Genomic DNA, 19,588 nt, shown 5'->3' on the forward strand with positions numbered 1-19,588 from the left:
GAAGCTAAGAGCACTGGAGCTGAAAACAGGAGGATTCAGGCCAATTCCATCCATATCTGGACAGCTGAGCATCTGGGCCACCACATTCACCCATAACACACCTCTGTATGAATAAGAAAAGACACCCACTCACCAGGGAGGAGAGAGTGGGGCCTTCCTGATGCTTCTATGCCCATACTAGGGTCCCTGAATAACCAAATGACCACCTGAGAAGGTACCTGGCCCTGACCTGACCCCAGGCCCCTTCCCCCATCCCACACACAGATGCTCTTACACCTAATCAACTACTGTTATCCCCTGCAGGCATTGTTTTTCCCACCTGGACCCCACCCCATGGAATCAAGAGCCAGGTGAGTGGCCCCAGCTGGGACCAGGAGACAGGAAATCCTTCCTCAAAGCATGGGCTCCCCACCGTTCATGGCCGCCATTTTCCCCAAGCTTCTGCACCCACATTGAGGCTCTCTGACTTCCTCATCTCCCCTCTCCCTAGAGACTCTCCCACTTCTTTGAAAGAGTCCAAGATCTGGGCAGAAAGTTCATACCAGCCTTTGTCCAGGACACTATCCAGGTAAGGTCAGAATCCAGTGGAGACAAGTTGGAGGCATCCCATGAAGGTCCAGGAAAGCCTTGGTGTGGAAAGAGGCATTCCCAACACAGTGGTGGCCTCCCTGTGGCCCTGCCTCTCCCAGGGTGGGTGAGAAGAGCAGACATCCAGGTATTGTACTCACTGTTAGAAACCCACCTGTACCTACTAACAACCTTTCATCTTACTGTTCCTGGAAATTGGGTTTATGTCATCCTTGGCATTCATGAACAGCATTAACCATGAGTGGCTGGATTCCAGGGCAATCCCAGGAAATCCCAAACAGATGACAGTCTCTAGGATCTTTATTCTGAGGCTAAGTGGACAGCATCTTCATGCAGTCTGTCAGGCCCATCATGCACTACGTCTGTGTCCCCATCCCCCAGGACCTTGTACAGGGTGTGGATGAGCTGCTGGAGACCCCTGAGGACCTGGAGGCCCTGCCCCGCTCAGAGCAGCACTGTGTGGCCACTAACCTGCTTGTTGGTCTGGAGGATGTCCTGAGAAATCTGAGCCAGGCCCTGCCCAATGGGACATTGACCTTCAACGCATCTGCAGGCACAGGTAAGTACTGGGGTCTGCCCCAGGCTCTGCTCTGCCTGTTCCCACCTCCTTTGTCCCCACCTCCTTTGTCCCCCAGCCTCACTGGAGCAGAGTGACCATGCTTGTATCTCAGTGTTACATGTATAAACAAATTAAAATAAGTGCTTAAAAAGAAATAAATAAATTATGCTAAGTAAAATAAATCATAGAAGGACAAATTCCAGGTGATCTCACTTATATGTGGAATCTTAAAAATAAATAAATAAACACACACACAAGCTCATAGATACAGACTGGTGGTTGCCATGGGTGGGTGAGAGGGGTGCTGGTGAGACATGTGGGGGTGGGGCAGTAGGCTAAATGGGCGAAGGGGGGTCAGAAGATATAAAATAAATAAGTCATAGGATGTAAGGTACCATGTGACTATAGTTAATAATACTATGTTACATATCTCAAAGTTGCTACAAGAGTAAATCTTGTAAGTTCTCATCTCAGGAAAAAAATTTTGTAACTGTGTATGGTGCCACATGTTAACTAGACTTCCTGTGGTGATCATCTTGCAATATATACAAATAATAAATCATTATGTTGTACACCTGAAATTAATGTCGATTATACCTCAATAAAAAATAAATGAATAAAACTATAAATAATATACATGTTAATATGAAATAAATTATGAGCAGATGAATTAATGATAATGAAGAATTTAAGCTAAAATAGAAATGGCTTCCCAAGAAAACAATTTATTTAATTTGGAATAATATGAATTTGATATTATCTGATATTTAAGTGTTTCATTTGTTTTATTTGAAGTAAAATTCACATACCATAAAATTCACCGTTTTAAACAAAGTGTACAATTCAGTGGCATTTATTTTTTTAGGATTTATTTATTTATTTTAGAAAGAGAGGGGCGCCTGGGTGGCTCAGTCGGTTAAGCGACTGCCTTCGGCTCAGGTCATGATCCTGGAGTCCCTGGATCGAGTCCCGCATCAGGCTCCCTGCTGGGCAGGGAGTCTGCTTCTCCCTCTGACCCTCCCCCCTCTCATGTACTCCCTCTCTCTCATTCTCTCTCTAATAAAAATAAATAAAATCTTAAAAAAAAAAAAAGAAAGAGAGAGAGTAAGAGCAGAGGGGAGGGTCAGAGGGAGAGGGAGAGAGAAACCTCAAACTCCCCACTGAGCACGAGCCTGACGTGGGGCTCGATCCCATGACCCTGAGATCATGACCTGAGCCAAAACCAAGAATCCAATGCTCAACCAACTGGGCCACCCAGTTCAGGCGCCCTAATTCAGTGGCATTTAGTATATTCACGGAGTTGTAATCATTGCCTCTATTTATAAAATATTTTCATCACCCCTGAAGTAAATACTGTACCCCCCTCAGGAGTCACTTCTCATTCCTCCCCTCCCCCAGCCCCTGGACACCACTGGTCTGTTTTCACTATCTATGGATGTGCTTATTCTGGACATTTCATATAGAGAGACTCATACACTATGTTGCTTTATAGTGTGGCTTCTTTCACTTAGCATAATGTTTTCAAGGCTCATCCATGTTGTAGCATCTATCAGTGTTTCATTATTTTTATGGCTGAATAATATTCCATTGTATATGAATACAACACCTTTTGTTCAGCCCTTCATCAACTGATGGACATTTGGTTTGTTACCTCCTTTTGACCATTGTGAATAGTACTACTATGAATATTGGTTCACATGTTTTTGTTTTAATAACTGTTTTCAGTTCTTTGGGATACACAATTAGGATTGGAGTTTGAGTTATATGGTAATTCTTTTTTTTTTTTTTTTTTTTTTTTTATTTATTTGAGAGAGAGAGAATGAGAGACAGAGAGCACGAGAGGGAAGAGGGCAGAGGGAGAAGCAGACCCCCTGCTGAGCAGGGAGCCCGATATGGGACTCGATCCCGGGACTCCAGGATCATGACCTGAGCCAAAGGCAGTCGCTTAACCAACTGAGCCACCCAGGCGCCCATATGGTAATTCTATGTTCAATTTTTTGAGAACTACCAAATTATTTTCCAAAGAGGTGATTTTTTTCATTTTCCATCCACACCAGCAATAGGCTCCAATTTTTACACCCTCAGCAACACTTGCTATTTTCCTTTTGTTTTGTTTCCTGGTAGTCTTTTCAGTGTATGTCAGGGGATATCTCATGGTGATTTTGATTTGCATTTCCCTGATGATTAATCATGTTTCCCATCATTTTGTGTAATTGTTGAACATGTGTGTAACTTTTTTGGAGAAATGTCTATGCAAGTCCTTTGCCTATTTTTTAATTCATTGTTTGGCTTATGGTTGTTGAGCTGTAAGAGTTCTTCATATATTCTAATAGTAGATTTTATGAGACATGTGATTCGCTAATTTTTTCTCCCATTCCATAGATTGTCTTTGCATTTTCTCTGTGGTCTTTTCACTTTAATGAACATTAAAGTGATGAAATCCATTTTCTCCGTTTTTTCTTTTGTTTTGTGGGCATTTGGTGTCATATCTAGGAATCCATTGACAAACCCAAGGTCATGAAGATTTACACCTGTGTTCCTCCTTCCTAACTAGTTCTAGTTCTAGTTTCACCTCATAATTGTAGGTCTTTCATATGAATGGATAAATAAGATGTGGTGTATATATACAATGGAATATTACCCAGCCATCAAAAAGAATGAAATCATTTTTTTATTTATTTACTTTTATTTTAATTAACATATAATGTATTTATTGGTTTCAGAGGTACAAGTCTGTGATTCATCAGTCTTATATAATACCCAGTGCTCATTATATCACATGCCCTCCTTAATATCCATCACCCAGTTACCCCATCTCTCCACCCTTGTCCCCTCCAGCAACCCTTAGTTTGTTTCCTCTGATTAACAGTCTCTTATGGCTTGTCTTCCTCTCTGGTTTCATTTTGTTGTATTTTTTCCTCTTCCCCTATGATCCTCTATTGTATTTCTTAAATTCCACATATCAGTGAGATCATATGATACTTGTCTTTCTCTGATTGACTTATTTTGCTTAGCATAATACCCTCTAGTTACATCCACATCATTGCAAATGGAAAGATTTCATTTTTGATGGTTGTGTAATATTCCATTATATATATATCAATCACATCTTCTTTATCCATTCATCTGTGATGGACATTTTGCATCTTGGCTCTTTCCATAGTTTGGCTATTGTGGACATTGCTGCTATAAATATTGGGGTGCAGGTGCCTCTTTGGATCACTACATTTATATCTTTGGGGTACCCAGTAGTGCAATTGCTGGGTTGGAGGGTAGCTCTATTTTCAACTTTTTGAGGAACCTCCATACTGTTTTCCAGAGTGGCTGCACCAGATTCCATTCCCACCAACAGTGTAGGAGGGTTCCCCTTTCTCTGCATCCTTGCCAACATCTGTCATTCCCTGACTTGTTAATTTTAGCCATTCTGACTGATGTGAGGTGATATCTCATTGTGTTTTGATTTGTATTTCCCTGTTGCTGAGTGATGTTGAGCATTTTTTCATATGTCTGTTGGCCATTTGGATGTCTTCTTTGGAGAAATACCTGTTCATGTCTTCTGCCCATTTCTTGATTGGATTATTTGTTCTTTGGGTGTTGAGTTTGATAAGTTAAAATGAAAAAAATCTTTCCATTTGCAACAAATGTGGTTGGAACTAGAGGGTATTATGCTAAGTGGAATAAGTCAGTCAGAGAAAGACAAATATCTTATGATTTCACTCATATGTGGAATTTAAGAAACAAAATAGATGAACTTAGGGGAAGGGTAGGAAAGATAAAATAAGATGAAATCAGAAAGGGAAACAAACCATAAGAGACTCTTAAACAAACTGAGGCTTGCTGGAGGGGTGTGGGTGGGAGAATGAGCTAACTGGGTGATGGGCATTAAGGAGGGCACTTGATGTAATGAGCACTAGGTGTTACATGCAACTGATGAATTACTAAATTCTACTTCTGAAACTAATAATACACTATATGTTAATTAATTGAATTTAAATTAAAAAATAAAATAAATTTAAAAAAATTTTAATGTAGGTCTTTGACCCATTTTGAAATAATTTTTGTGTGTTGTGTGAGGTAGGGTTCCAGCTTCCTTCTTTTGTGTGTGGATAGCCAGATGTGCCAGGACCATTTGTTAGACTTTTCTTTTTCCACTGAAAGGTTTTGACACCAGTTGTTGGAAATTAATTAACCATAGATGTATGGGCTTGTTTCTGGACTTTCAATTCTATCTTACTGATCTGTAGGACTATCCTTATGCCAGTGCCCTCCTGTTCTGATTACTGTAGGTTGGTAGTCAGTTTTGAAATTAGGAAGTTAAGTACTCCAATTTTTTTTCATCTTCAAGATATTATTTGGGTATATGCAATGCCCTGTGGATTTTAGGATGAGCTTTTCCATTTCTGCAAAAAATTAAATAACTAAAATTGCTTTGGAATCCTGATAAGGATTGCACTGAATCTGTACATCTCTGCAGGGACCATTGCCATCATAACAATATTGATTCTCCCATCCATGAATACAGTTTTCTGTGTACAAGTCTTGAGCATCCTTGGATAAAATTATTCCTTATATTTTATTGACTATTTTGACATCTATGTTCATAAGAGATTGGTCTATAGTTTTGTTTTTTTTTTTCTTGTGAAATCTTTATCTGGTTTTGTTTACAGGGTAATGGTGGCCTCATAGAATTATTTAGGTAGTATTCCTTTCTATATTATTTTACATTATTTTATTTTATTTAATGGAGAAGTTTACAAAGGATTAGTCTTTTAAATGGATGATAGAATTCAACAACAACTCCATCTGGTGTGGGCTTTTCGTTTGGGGAAGCTTTTGATAAACGATTCAATGTCTTTACCTATTGCAAGTCTGTCCTGATTTTCTGTTTCTTCTAAAGTCAGCTTTACTAATGATTTACTATATATTGGCTAATTGAACTTAATTTTTAAAAAAGTCAGTTTCAGTAGTTTGTGACTGTTTAGGAATTTCCTCATTTCATCTAACCTACTGTTGAATAATTGCTTGTAATATTCTCTTATAACCCTTGATAAATTCAAATTATATACATATATAAAATTATTATGTATACCAAATATGTGCAATATTGTTATTATGTGTGCCAAACAATACTATTATTAATATATAATATATAGATCTAGAATATGCATATGTTATATGCATATATTATATTATGTGTGCATTCTATAAATTATATAATATATAATATTCAGTATCATATTATATATTATATATGGCTTTTGTATAAATTTATATTATATATAAAGTATTATATTATAGATTTAAGTAATGTATAAAATATTTTTATACATACATCATATATACACACATAAAATGGTATTATACCAACCACTACAGCCACAAATACTAATCTAACTCCCTTATACAACTCTGACATCTTATAGACCTGTCCCTGAAGGTGCGGGAGCAAGGAGATAGAAATGTCATCTTGAGTCAGAGTCAGGTGAAGATGCTGCTGAACTGGGATGTGGTGCACGAATCTGATGACTCAGGTACTGGCTGAGATGGGAGGAAGGTCACAAGATGCCCAAGGATGTGACAAATGGGGAACTGAAGATTAAAGGGAAAGGGGGGGTTTAGTGGAGCCACAAAGAGTCTCTCTGACGAGGAAGGGGCCCTGTAGGAACCCCAAGGTATCAACATTGACCTCTTCCTGCAGGTCCTTCTGTGGTGGGCCTTGTCTCCACACCGGGGATGGGCAAGTTGCTGGCTGAGGCCCGCCTGGTCCTGGAGGCTGAGATGCAGGCAGTTCTGCATGGGGCACACAAGGGCGTGCTGCGAGGAGTCTCCTCTGTCCTGCTCTCACACGTCATCTCTGCCTTTATGAGCAACAGGGACACCCAGAACCTCAGCTCCCCTATCACCTTCATCTTTTCCCACCATGTGAGTGCTGGTGAGATGGGACTGTGGGTGTGGAAGGAGCCTGGGTCTTGGGCACAGCCTTGCTGCTCAGCTCAGTCTTGATTGAGGTTCTTGGGGGCTTCCCCATGGCTGCATCATTCCCCAAAGAAAGCCTTTTGCAAGCCAGCTTTGGATAAGCATTTCTGAGCACTGGAACAGCCAGCTTCCACCTACACTCTGTTTCTACAGTCAGTGACCCGTGGGCCAATGCAAAAGGTGTTCTGCGTCTTCTGGGATCACACTCCGGATGGATATGGTCATTGGTCCACCACAGGCTGCAGGATGGTGGCCACTGGAGACACCAGCACCACCTGCCAGTGCACCCACCTCAGCAGCTTTGCAGTCCTCATGGCCCACTACAATGTGCAGGTGAGAGCCCTGTGAAAGGCTGGATTCCATGCTTATTGCTCTGTAATATATTTCCCCACATGTAGGGGCTTTAAAAAAAAAAACAGAAATTTATATCTTGTGGTTTCTTTGGGTCAGCTCGGGTATGGTGGTGCTGAGTTGCTGTTCTGGGTCTTACAAGCCTGAAATCAGCCAGATCTGCATTCTCTTCTGCAGCTCAGTTTCCTCCTGTGAGCTCCCTGGTTGCTGGCAGGATTCATTTCCTTGCAGTCATAGGACTGGGGTTCCACTTTCTAGCTAGCTGTGAGAAGGGAACCTTGCTCAGCGAACTAGGGGCTGCCTGCATTCCTTCTCTAGCAGCCCTCACACAGTGTGTCAGCATTTCTATCCAGAGGCCAGCCGGAGGAGCTCCCTCACTGCAAACGCTCTCACACTTTGAACCATTTTCTCCAAGAGCCCAGAGCTTTTAAAGCTAACTTGATTAGGCCAGGCCCACCCACAACAGACTCCCTCTCTTAAAGACTAGGATCTGAATTCCATCTGCAAAATCCCTTCAGAGCAGCACCTAAAATGGCATTTAACTGAGAATCCAGAAGAAAGTGTGTGTACACCTATTATTGACAAATTAGATTTCTGCTTAACACAGGGGTCTTCAGGACAGGAAGGCTGTAGAAAGTGGCTCTCAGGGACTATAGAAAGGAAGATTTGGTGGTGGCAGAGGTCAAAGGGGCCAAGAAAGCCAGTGAGTACAGGTGGGTTAAGAACTATGTTTGCCTGTTCCACTGGCTAGGTGAGCTGGTTACTTCCTCTGGATCACCACATCAAAGACTTACTTAGGTGATTTGTAAAGTAAAATAAACCCTTGTGAGTTCCTGGGCTCTGTCTTAAGTAAGGACTCTCTTACCCCTCAATTCTTCCAAGGTCTGGGTTAATCAGTTCAGATTTCCATTCTAGCATTCTGAACCTGGAGGAATTTCCCAAATAACATAACAAATTTACCTGCATCCTTCTTTCCCGATTTGGCTACAGCAAAAATAAAAATAAAATAAAAATTTTTTAAATAGAAGATTTTTAAATTACCCCAGAGTAGGAAAATGTGACTCTGATGTCCTTTTTGCTTCTTTTTGCTGGATCCCAGGAGGAGGATCCCATGCTGGCTGTGATCACCTATTTGGGGCTGGGCCTCTCTCTCCTGTGCCTCCTCCTGGCAGCCCTCACCTTCCTGCTGTGCAAAACCATCCAGAACGCCAGCACCTCGATCCACCTGCAGCTCTCAATCTGCCTCTTCCTGGCCCACCTGCTCTTCCTCACAGCCATCAACCAGACCGAGATCAAGGTACTGACACTGCCACAGAGGAGCCCATGCCCTGTCCCAGGGGTGCTCAGTTCATGGAGCCATGCTGCACTGATACCTTAATGAAATGGCCTCGGGTCCAGGGAGGTTGGAGGGATAGGTAGCCTATTTCACATTGACTAATGAATGGAAGACATTAGGAGACAAACCCTCTCCTGACAACTCGACCATATACATGAGAGTTCTCTTCAATGGCAAAGTATGGGAAAGGTCCTGGGGCCACCCTCCTCCCTGACAATCCCTCCTGGTGACACCTTTCTCCTCCCCCAGGTGCTGTGTGCCATCATTGCGGGTGCCCTACACTATCTCTACCTGGAGTCCTTCACCTGGATGCTGCTGGAGGGTCTGAATCTCTTCCTCACTGCACGCAACCTGACGGTGGTCAACTACTCCAGTGTGAGCAGGGTCATGAAGAAGCTCATGTTCCCCGTGGGCTATGGAGTCCCAGCTATAATTGTGGCCATTTCTGCTGCATCCAGGCCTCACCTTTATGGAACACCCACCCGGTAAATGCAATTTCCCACTGTCCTTATCTTCTCCAGCATGACTATGGCCATCATAGAACCAATAGTTATTTAATTCCACCAGATCAGATAGACAGAGAAAAGGTCAGTGACCACTCCAAGGACATCTACCCGGTGGAAGATTGTATTCATTGAAGTAATTGTTTTTAAGTCATTAAGATATAATTGGGTTTTTTTTAACCATACAATACATCATTAGTTCTTGATGTAGTGATCCACGATCCATTGTTTTTGTATAACACCCAGTGCTCCATGCCATACGTGCCCTCCTTAATACCCATCACCGGGCCAACCAATCCCCCCTCCCCCCTCGCCTCTAAAACCCTGTTTGTTTCTCAGGTCCATAGTCTCTCATGGTTCATCTCTCCCTCCAATTCCTCCCCCCACCATTTTTCCCTTCCTTCTCCTAATGTCTTCCATGTTATTCCTTATGTTCCACAAATAAGTGAAACCCTATGATAATTGACTTTCTCTGCTTGACTTATTTCACTTAGCATAATCTCCTCCAGTCCCATCCATGTTGATTCAAAAGTTGGGTATTCATCCTCTCTGATGGCTGAGTAATATTCCATTGTATAAATGGACCACATCTTCTTTATCCATTCATCTGTTGAAGGGCATCTCGGCTCTTTCCACAGTTTGGCTATTGTGGACATTGCTGCTCTGAACATTGGGGTGCATATGGCCCTTCTTTTCACTACATCTGTGTCTTTGGGGTAAATACCCAGCAGTGCAATTGCTGGGTCATAGGGTAGCTCTATTTTTAAATTTTTGAGGAACCTCCACACTGTTTTCCAAAGTGGCTGTACCAACTTGCATTCCCACCAACAGTGTAAGACGGTTCCCCTTTCTCCACAACCTCTCCAACATTTGTTGTTTCTTTCCCTGTCCATTTTTGCTGTTCTAACTGGTGTAAGGTGGTATCTCAGTGTGGTTTTGATTTGGATTTTCCTGATGGCTAATGATGATGAACATTTTTTCATGTGTCTGTTAGCCATTTGTATGTCTTCTTCAGAGAAGTGTCTGTTCATCTCTTCTGCCCACTTTTTGACTTGATTATTTGTTTTTTGGGTGTTGGGTTTGAGAAGTTCTTTATAGATTTTGGATACCAGCCCTTTATCTGTAGTGTCACTTGCAAATATCATCTCCCATTCTGTGGGTTGCCTCTTTGTTTTGTTGACTGTTTCCTTTGCTGTGCAGAAGCTTTTTCTCTTGATGAAGTCCCAAAAGTTCATTTTTGCTTTTGTTTCACTAGCTTTTGGAGATGTATCTTGAAAGAAGTTGCTGTGGCCGATGTCCAAGAGGTTACTGCCTATGTTCTCCTCTAGGATTTGGATGGATTCCTGTCTCACATTGAGGTCTTTCATCCACTTTGAGTTTATCTTTGTGAATGGTGTTAGAGAATGGTCGAGTTTCATTCTTCTGCATGTGGCTGTCCAATTTTCCCAGCACCATTTATTGAAGATACTGTCTTTTTTCCATTGCATGTTTTTTCCTGCTCTGTCAAAGATTATTTGACCATAGAGTTGAGGGTCCATATCTGGGTTCTCTATTCTGTTTCATTGGTCTATATGTCTGTTTTTGTGCCAGTACCGTACTGTCTTGGTGATCACAGCTTTGTAATATAGCTTGAAATCGGGCAACGTGATGCCCCCAGCTTTGTTTTTCTTTTTCAATATTTCCTTGGCGATTTGGGGTCTTTTCTGATTCCATACAAATTTTAGGATTGTTTGTTCCAGCACTTTGAAAGATGTCATTGGAATTTTGATCGGGATGGCACTGAAGGTATAGATTGCTCTGGGTAGCATAGACATTTTAACAATTTTTATTCTTCCGATCCATGAGCATGGAATATTTTCCCATCTTTTTGTGTCTTCAATTTCTTTCATGAGTGTTTTGTAGTTCCTAGAGTATAGATCCTTTACCTCTTTGATTAGGTTTATTCCCAGGTATCTTATGGTTTTTGGTGCTATTGTAAATGGAATCGTTTCTTTAATTTCTCTTTCTACAGTTACATTGCTAGTGTATAGGAAAGCAACTGATTGCTGTACATTGATTTTGTATCCTGCCACATTACTGAATTGCTGGATGAGTTCTAGTAATTTGGGGGTGGAGTCTTTTGGGTTTTCCACATAGAGTATCATGTCATCTGCAAAAAGAGAGAGTTTGACTTCTTTGCCAATTTGAATACCTTTTATTTCTTTTTGTGTCTGATTGCTGTTGCTAGGGCTTCTAGTACTATGTTGAACAACAGTGGTGAGGATGGGCATCCTTGACGTGTTCCTGATCTTAAGGGAAAGGCTCTCCGCTTTTCCCCATTGAGGATGATATTCGCTGTGGGTTTTTTAAATGTTAATTATAATGTATGTTAATAATTATCTATTTAAATAATAAAGTGCATTATGTTAATAACTATACACTAATATTGATGTTTAATAATTACAAATTAATCTAGTTAAGATAAATGAGGTTACTTCTTAATATTTTAGATTTAATTATTTTAAATATTAAGTGTATATTATGTTAATAACTATATTGTATTAGTGACTATAGTCCATAATATAAATAGCATCATATGTATTAGCAAATATATATTAATATAGTATTCATTGCATCAATTGAGGGGACAGGTTTTTTTTTTGTTTTTTTGTTTTTTTTAATTTTTTTTTTAAGATTTTATTTATTTGTCAGAGAGAGACACAGCGAGAGAGGGAACACAAGCAGAGGGACTGGTAGAGGGAGAAGCAGGCTTCCCGTGGAGCAGGGAGCCCGATGCAGGGCTCGATCCCAGGACTCTGGGATCATGACCTGAGCTGAAGGCAGATGCCTAACGACTGAGCCACCCAGGCGCCCCGAGGGGACAGTTTTAAATCTTCCAGAAAGCAAAACTGAAATGAATAGATGGCATTAATTTGTATAAACTCTTTCTCTATCCTAATTTTAAAAGAAACAAAGGGTCATTTGGATGACAAAATAACTGTAACCACAGCTAAGATTTAGAAATCACTTCTGATGTACAATCACTGTTCTAAATATTTTTCACGTGTCAGCTCAAATCATCCCCCCAACAACCTGTGCAGTAGAAACTAGTAATAAGCCATATTACAGATGAGTAACTGAGGCACAAGGAGATTAACTAACATGGCCAAGATCACACAGCTGGTTGGTGGCGGAGCGGGGGTCACTTCCAGTCTGGCGCTCACACCATACGCCTATCCTGATGACATGAGTTACTCAGCTGCAACAGGGAGCCCTGGCCAGCTGGCCTCCCTAAGGAGTTGAGCATAAAGGTCAATGAACTTTTTCCATAAAGGGCCAGATAATCAATATTTCCAACTTTCTTGGTCTTATGGTCTCTGCCACAACTACTCAGCTCTGTCCTCAGAGCACAAACAGAGCCACAGACAATTTGGGAGGGAATGAGTGTGTGTTCCAGTAAAACCCACTTATAAGAGCAGGCGGCAGCCTCCTGCTTTGCCAATGCCTACCTTCGAAGTTTCCCTTTGATGCTTCCTGCTGGGTCCTTCTGACCTTCTCCCCAGTCCTCACACCTCCCACCTCACTCACAGCTCCCCTCCCTGGAGATAAAGTCCATCTCTGTCATTGCTCTCAGTACGGCCTTGAGATGCCTGACCTATGAGTGTGTGAATACCTGTGTCCTCATGAGGAATAAGTTATGTAATGCACGTGAGCCTTACTGCTGGGGCAGGCTCACTGTTTTGTTTCATTTGGGTTTTTTCACTCACTTCTTCGATGGTCCAAAACTTTCACCTGTCTACACCCACTCATCACTCATTATTTCAGCTTAAACACAATTCAGTTCTTTCAGGGAAACCCTTCCCAATTATCTGGATCTCCTATACCCTGGATTAGGTTATGGATCCAGCTACATATCCTCAAAGCTCCTCATACTTGGTCATAAAATTCATCATCTTGACTTTGTCTATTGTCTAATTGTTGATCCACCAACTTCATCTGTGTCTCCCTGAGGACAGAGACCACTCTACCCTAATCCCAACTGGGTCTTCAGAGCCAAGCACAGATCCTGACACAGAGGAGACACTCAATACTTATCCAAAAAAACCCATAAATTAATTTACTGATCAATACTGTTATTTTCTTTTTAAAAGTTATATTTATTTCTGCCAGCATATCTGGGGGCCAAGACATAGAAGAGCTTTTGAAAGGAACTTATCTTTTTTTAAAGACCACTTGAGTAAGGTGTGATCGACATGTAAAATACCATATGTAATTAATGTACAAAACCTGATGAGTTTGGGGCTAATACCCATGAAACCACTGCCACCATCAAAGGCATATACAATGTTGTAGTTCTGCAAAATAAATAAGTTTAGGAGATCTATATTACATAGTGCATATAGCTAACAATAGTGTATTCTATACTTAAGATTTACTAGGAGGGTATGTTAAATGTTTTAACAAAAAAAATGATAATAATGATGAAGGCAGAAGGAAACATTAGGAGGGGAGGGGTATGTTTATTTATCAGTCCTTTGTCTATGAAAGCCAATATTTTCTTGAATCTCTTCCCATCTCTCTCTAAGATGCTGGCTCCACACAGACAAAGGATTCATATGGACCTTCCTTGGCCCTATCTGCACAATTTTCTCCGTGAGTAATGGATGACATCAGAGCAACCCACCTGCCCAGCTGAGTGTTATTCAAAGATCAGGTGTATCAGGAGGGTGACAGGCAGGGTGAGCAGTCATTCCAGTTGGCCCAGGACTGATGAGGGGCTCCCAGGAGGTGGGAATTCCCATTGTAAAACCAAGACTAAGGTGTTTCCTGAGATGTGGCACTTTCAGTGCTAACATTTGTAATTCCCATGCACTGAATTGAAGTGGTTACCGATGTTACAGGGCAAACATGGGCCTGAGTTACTGGGTGTTTGGTTTGCTTTTCTAGGACTGTTACAAAACACAAAAGCTTCTTCCCTGCCAGATTAGGAGCTGGATGAGCTAGGACGAAGGTTTTCCAGATGTGGAGTGTAGTTAATATACCTGTGGGTTTTCTGCAGATTAATTTGGCTTTCTTTCTGATGACCTTCTGGATTGTGAAAACCAAGCTCTCTTCCATCAACAGAGATGTGTCCTCCCTCCAGAACACAAGGTGAGGATGGGTCACAGGTGCACACCACCCCCTACACAGAACATTATCCTCACACCTCCAAGGCTCTAGTGTCCCTTCACGGTGCTCCTGTGGGGCCTGGAAGAGAGAGGTGCAGCCACCCTCCTTGGCAGCCAGATCAGATTCTGTGGTTTGCTGCTGACACCCATGCCAAAAACATTCCACCCATGAACAACCCCAACAACAAACTGCTTCAGCTGCAGAGAGAATGGGCTTCATTCTGATAAGCAGGGATTGCTACCATGGTCCTATGAAAAAGGTCCTGAGAACATTCACATACTTATAACACACGCAGGAAATCACACAACAGTTTCCAGAACCAGCATACCCCATCATGCCCATGCCTTCATGCATGCTCTGCCCTCTGCCTTCCCCTTCCCTTGCACCTGGGGAACTCAGCTTCAACATCCACATATCACATCATCTAAGAGTTTGGGGATGTCCTCTGCTTTCCTCAACTTTGCACAGAATTAATGGCCTCTATTCTGGGCAAAGCATGCCTGGTTCAGTTCATGGAGAGGGTGAGGAAAGGAACAGCCCTGGATGAAAAGAAGTACCTCACTTCGCAAATGTTATAAGTGATCATTTTGTTCTTGTCTTTCCACTAGACTTTAAGGTCTGTAAAAACAGAAGTCTTGTCTTTGTTGTTTTGAATGCCCTAGCCCCAGCCTAGAGCCCGGTGCACAGAACATTCTCAGTAATGTCAGCTGAACAAATTCGGGATCTTCATGAAACATCATGATCTTTTTGAAACTCACATTCTCAAGTGTCACCATTATCCTCAGTCCTAGTCAAAATGCCATCCTGGACCCAAACAGTGTTTCTCTTTAGGGAATCATTGACAATAAAGATCAAAGTTGATCACAACTCAGTCAGAAGCATCCATGGAGTGGACATGAAACCAACCCTGATTGTGTTGCTCTGGGTGCATCATGACCTCCTTTCTCCTCCTACCCAGGATGCTGACATTTAAAGCCACAGCTCAGCTGCTCATCTTGGGCTGCACATGGTGCCTGGGCATCCTGCAGGTGGGTCCAGCTGCCCATGTCATGGCTTACCTCTTCACCATCATCAACAGCCTGCAGGGCGTCTTCATCTTCCTGGTGTACTGCCTCCTCAGCCAACAGGTACCACTGCCTGACTTCCACCCGGTCCTCCTACCACCCTTACTCCCTTCAGTGAGCTGACCCAAGCATGCTTTGCCTCTGCAGGTCCGGGAACAATACAAGAAATGGTTCAAAGGGGTCAGGAAAACCAAAGCCGAGTCTGAGAAGTATACTCTCTCAAGTGGGACCATGTCTGATGCCTCCAAACACAGCGTGGTAAGATTATGCAGTGCTCCCAGAGCACTTCACTAACCAGCCCTCTTGAGAAGCTCGTACCTATCTCATTGAACAACCTGGGTATATAGCAGTTGATGCCCTAGAATGGCTCACCCTTGGTTTTCACCTGAACTCACCTGAAGGCACTTCCCTGTCTTGAAAGGAGGTCTTCCTATACTTTCACTCACTTTCTATGCTCTCGTTGACCCTTGCATATGACTGTCCTCTTTCTCCACAATTGTAGAGCACCCACTTTGTGTGACATGAGTGCAACCCCTTTTTAATTGTATTTAGGGACAAGATACAAAATACTCTTGAGCAGAGAACAATGCTGTGATCAACCAAGTAATCAGGAATAATGATCTGTAGCACTGATGCACAAGCTGCGCAGTCACCGCACATCCTTTATCCCTAGTCATTCCATGCCATCCCTGTATATGATGAACAATAAATACGTGTATATATAGTCATAAAAGGAAAGTAAAATAAGTATTAAGTTGGATTGGAGACTTTTCAAAGTCTGCAGTCATTCCTAGTATTTCCAAATACACAAACACTGCAAAACCTCACTAGAGAATCACAGAAAGCAGAGGAGAGATTCTGGCAATGTGAATTGTAGCTAGCATTTGTATGTTCAGGTTTACAAAACCTTTCTCTTCTTGGGCTTCTCTTGACAATATTTTGTACTTTTCTGTGTACACATCTTGCACCTTCTAACACAAAATCATGTTTGCACCTTCCTTCTTAGGAGAATTATAATGAAGAGCTAAGCCTGACGACCTTGTCTCTTAGGAAATGAAGAAAACACTCTCTGTCATCCTTTGGGCAAAGAGTATTAAAAAATGCTTTTTCATGTTTATTACAAATAACTCTTCTTGGCACCACTGTGGGAGAAAGTAAGCAGTAAATGTTTGACATTCAGTTGCTGGAGACTTTTGGTTTTCTGGTGTATACAACATTCTCATCTCACTCCCAGTATAATCAGGAGCTATGACCCAATACCCCAGTAGAAGCCTCGTCTACAAAAATTCTTCCTCAGGTTGATGATACATAACAAGGAAAACCAGCCTCAAAGGACTTTCCTAAAATAGCATCAGAGAGGAAAGTAATATTCACATACCTGCACGTAGTATAAACAACAAATCACAGTTTCTCAAGACTTTCCTGGTTTTATTAGTATTAGTATAGTATTAAAGTATTACATCCCAGAAAACATTTTGGTTACAGGCAAAGTAGACCAGTTGGTCTTCATACATATATACATGCCTCAACTTCTTCACTCTCCATTTCTAAAGACTTACTAATTTATTCATTTCAAAAATATGTACTGGGGGGCGTCTGGGTGGCTCAGATGGTTAAGTGTCTGCCTTCGGCTCAGGTCATGATCCCAGGGTCCTGAGATCGAGTCCCACATTGGGCTCCCTGGTCCTTGGGGGCCTGCTTCTCCCTCTGCTTCTCTCTCTCTATCTCTTATGAATAAATAAATAAAATCTTAAAAAAAAATACAAAAATATGTACTGGGAACAGATCAAGAAGATCCAATTCCTGATTTCACAGAATTTAAAAGTGGGGGGGGGGAGTTTCATCAGAGTAAAATCAGAGCTATGGGACTAGAGTTTCTGCATCTTTATGTTTTATAAGTTGAGTTGTGGAAAAAGGTGTATATGGCTACTGCACATTTTGTGAGATGTATTTATAGATAACATTATTTCACCCTCATGCAGTCTAAGCAAGATCTAAATCCAGAGCAGTTACACCTACAAGAAACTCCCTGAGGGCTCCCTCTGACCAATTCTGTATCAATTTGAACATCAAGGAAAATGACTGTACATGATTATAATGTTTTAAATAAGCATATCCATGAGTCCATACTGATACTTTAAAAGATCATCTAATAGATGTAGAAAATACAACAGAATTAGAAGAGCATGTTTCTTTTAATATCCCATAAATGGCCACTACGAGCACTGAGTAAAAAGCTTTGGAGAACAGGCTGGGGACCACAGTGCCAAAGAATCACCTCACAGACTACCAATTAATTACAAGGGACAAAGTATACATTTGCAACATGGAGATCTGACAGCCACCATCTGAAACTAATGATGAAATTTAATATCATCAGTGGTGGGCAAACTGACTTTATGTATCTCCTGATATGTCATGAAATTACAACATCCCATTTTTAGTAAATAAAGAATTATTAACAAATCAGTCTAACTGAAATCTAATCCAGTCTTTAGGCTGTGGATTGGCAAAGTATAGCATGCAGTCCAAATCCAGGGATTTTCCTGTTTTTGTTAATAAAGTTTTATTGGAACACAACCACACCCTTTCATCGATGGATTACCTATGGCTGCTTTCATGCTACAATGTCAGAGTTGAGTTGTGACAGAAGCTGTAAGGCCACAAAGCCAAAAATGTTTGCTACCTGGCCCTTTTTAGAAGAAGCTTGCTGATATCTGTCCTTTTAGACCTAACTATCAATATTATGAAATACAGGGGACAAAACAATTTAAATGACATCATGAGGAAACCATCAGGCAAATCCTGAACATGGGCATTCAACAAGACAATTGGCCTGCCCTCGTCTAAAATATCATTTTTAAAGGTGACTAGAGCACTGGGTGTTATACACAAACAATGAATCATGGAACACTACATCAAACACTAATGATGTACTGTATGGTGACTAACATAACATAATAAAACTTAGAAAAAATAAAAGTGACTAGAGGATGCTCTGAATTAAAAGAAATGAAAGTGACATAACAAACAAATTCAGTGTCAATTTTAGTAGGACTCTTGTTCAGATACACAACTATCCATGACATTTTGGAGGCAATTAGGATAATTTGAATATGTATCAGACATTGAAAGTAATTATGAAATTGTTGCTAATTTTCTTGGGTATAATGATAGTATTGTGGTTATGTAGAGAACATTCCTTGAATTCTCAAATATTTGTCGAGAAAGTATTGAAGAATGAAGTGTCATGATGTCTACCACGTATTATCATATGTTTTAGCAAGAAAATTTAATCCGCGTGTGGAAATAAGTTGAGAAAGGTGTTTTAATGTAGCACTATGTTAACAATTGTTGACTCCTGATGGAGAGTATATGAGTGTTTATTGTATCATTTTTCCAAATTCTCAATGTGTAAAATGGTAAATAAAAGGTGTCAGAAAAGTAGATAAATATATTAGTTATTAATTCATTAAAGATATATACTCTCATAAATTCCTAGATGTCCAGATAAAATGCTTTTTCCTCTGCACAAAACTAACTTTGTGAATGGATCTTTTTTTTAAGATTCTATTTATTTATTTGAGAGAGAGAGAGAAAGCCCACAAGGCGGGGGGGAGGGGGTTGTGCAGAGGGAGAGGGACAAGCAGAATCTGCACTGAGCTCAGAGCCTTATTCAGGGTTTGATCCCACAACCCCTCAGATCATGACCTGAACTGAAATCAAGAGTCGGCGACTTATGATGTAATGTATGGTGATTAACATAACATAATAATAAAAAAAAAAGCCGGCCACTTAATAAACTGAGCCACCCAGGTCCCCCATGAATGGATCTTTTCTAAAGCCATGAATTTGCATGACTAATGGTGACAGATTTCAAATCAAAAATTAAAAATAAAACAAAGTTACAATATATGTTAAGAAAAAAAAAAAGAAGAAGGTAGCAGGAGGGGAAGAATGAAGCAGGGGAAATCGGAGGGGTAGACGAACCATGAGAGACGATGGACTCTGAAAAACAAACTGAGGGTTCTAGAGGGGAGGGGAGTGGGAGGATGGGTTAGCC

The 19,588-nt window shown here is 41.1% G+C and overlaps 1 protein-coding gene across 2 annotated transcripts in view; it reads left to right on the forward strand.

Moving 5' to 3' along the window:
* The window catches only part of LOC123841066 (adhesion G protein-coupled receptor E2-like), a 44,378-nt gene extending 25,358 nt beyond the window's left edge, over positions 1-19,020 (forward strand). For both annotated transcript variants that reach the window (XM_064598513.1, XM_064598510.1), the window contains 13 exons: positions 304-350; positions 491-568; positions 970-1,147; positions 6,571-6,678; positions 6,846-7,069; positions 7,277-7,456; positions 8,574-8,771; positions 9,060-9,295; positions 13,879-13,945; positions 14,352-14,443; positions 15,420-15,588; positions 15,673-15,783; positions 16,532-19,020. In XM_064598513.1, the coding sequence (XP_064454583.1) occupies positions 304-350; positions 491-568; positions 970-1,147; positions 6,571-6,678; positions 6,846-7,069; positions 7,277-7,456; positions 8,574-8,771; positions 9,060-9,295; positions 13,879-13,945; positions 14,352-14,443; positions 15,420-15,588; positions 15,673-15,783; positions 16,532-16,582 (1,739 nt within the window). In that variant the 3' untranslated portion in view covers positions 16,583-19,020. The remainder of the gene's footprint in view (positions 1-303; positions 351-490; positions 569-969; positions 1,148-6,570; positions 6,679-6,845; positions 7,070-7,276; positions 7,457-8,573; positions 8,772-9,059; positions 9,296-13,878; positions 13,946-14,351; positions 14,444-15,419; positions 15,589-15,672; positions 15,784-16,531) is intronic.
* The last annotated feature ends 568 nt before the right edge of the window (positions 19,021-19,588 follow it).

This window comes from Mirounga angustirostris, unplaced genomic scaffold (genome assembly GCF_029215605.1).
Source record: "Mirounga angustirostris isolate CCGP_5_RB_7025 unplaced genomic scaffold, mMirAng1.0.hap1 SCAF_1, whole genome shotgun sequence".
Classification (NCBI taxonomy): Eukaryota; Metazoa; Chordata; class Mammalia; order Carnivora; family Phocidae; genus Mirounga; species Mirounga angustirostris.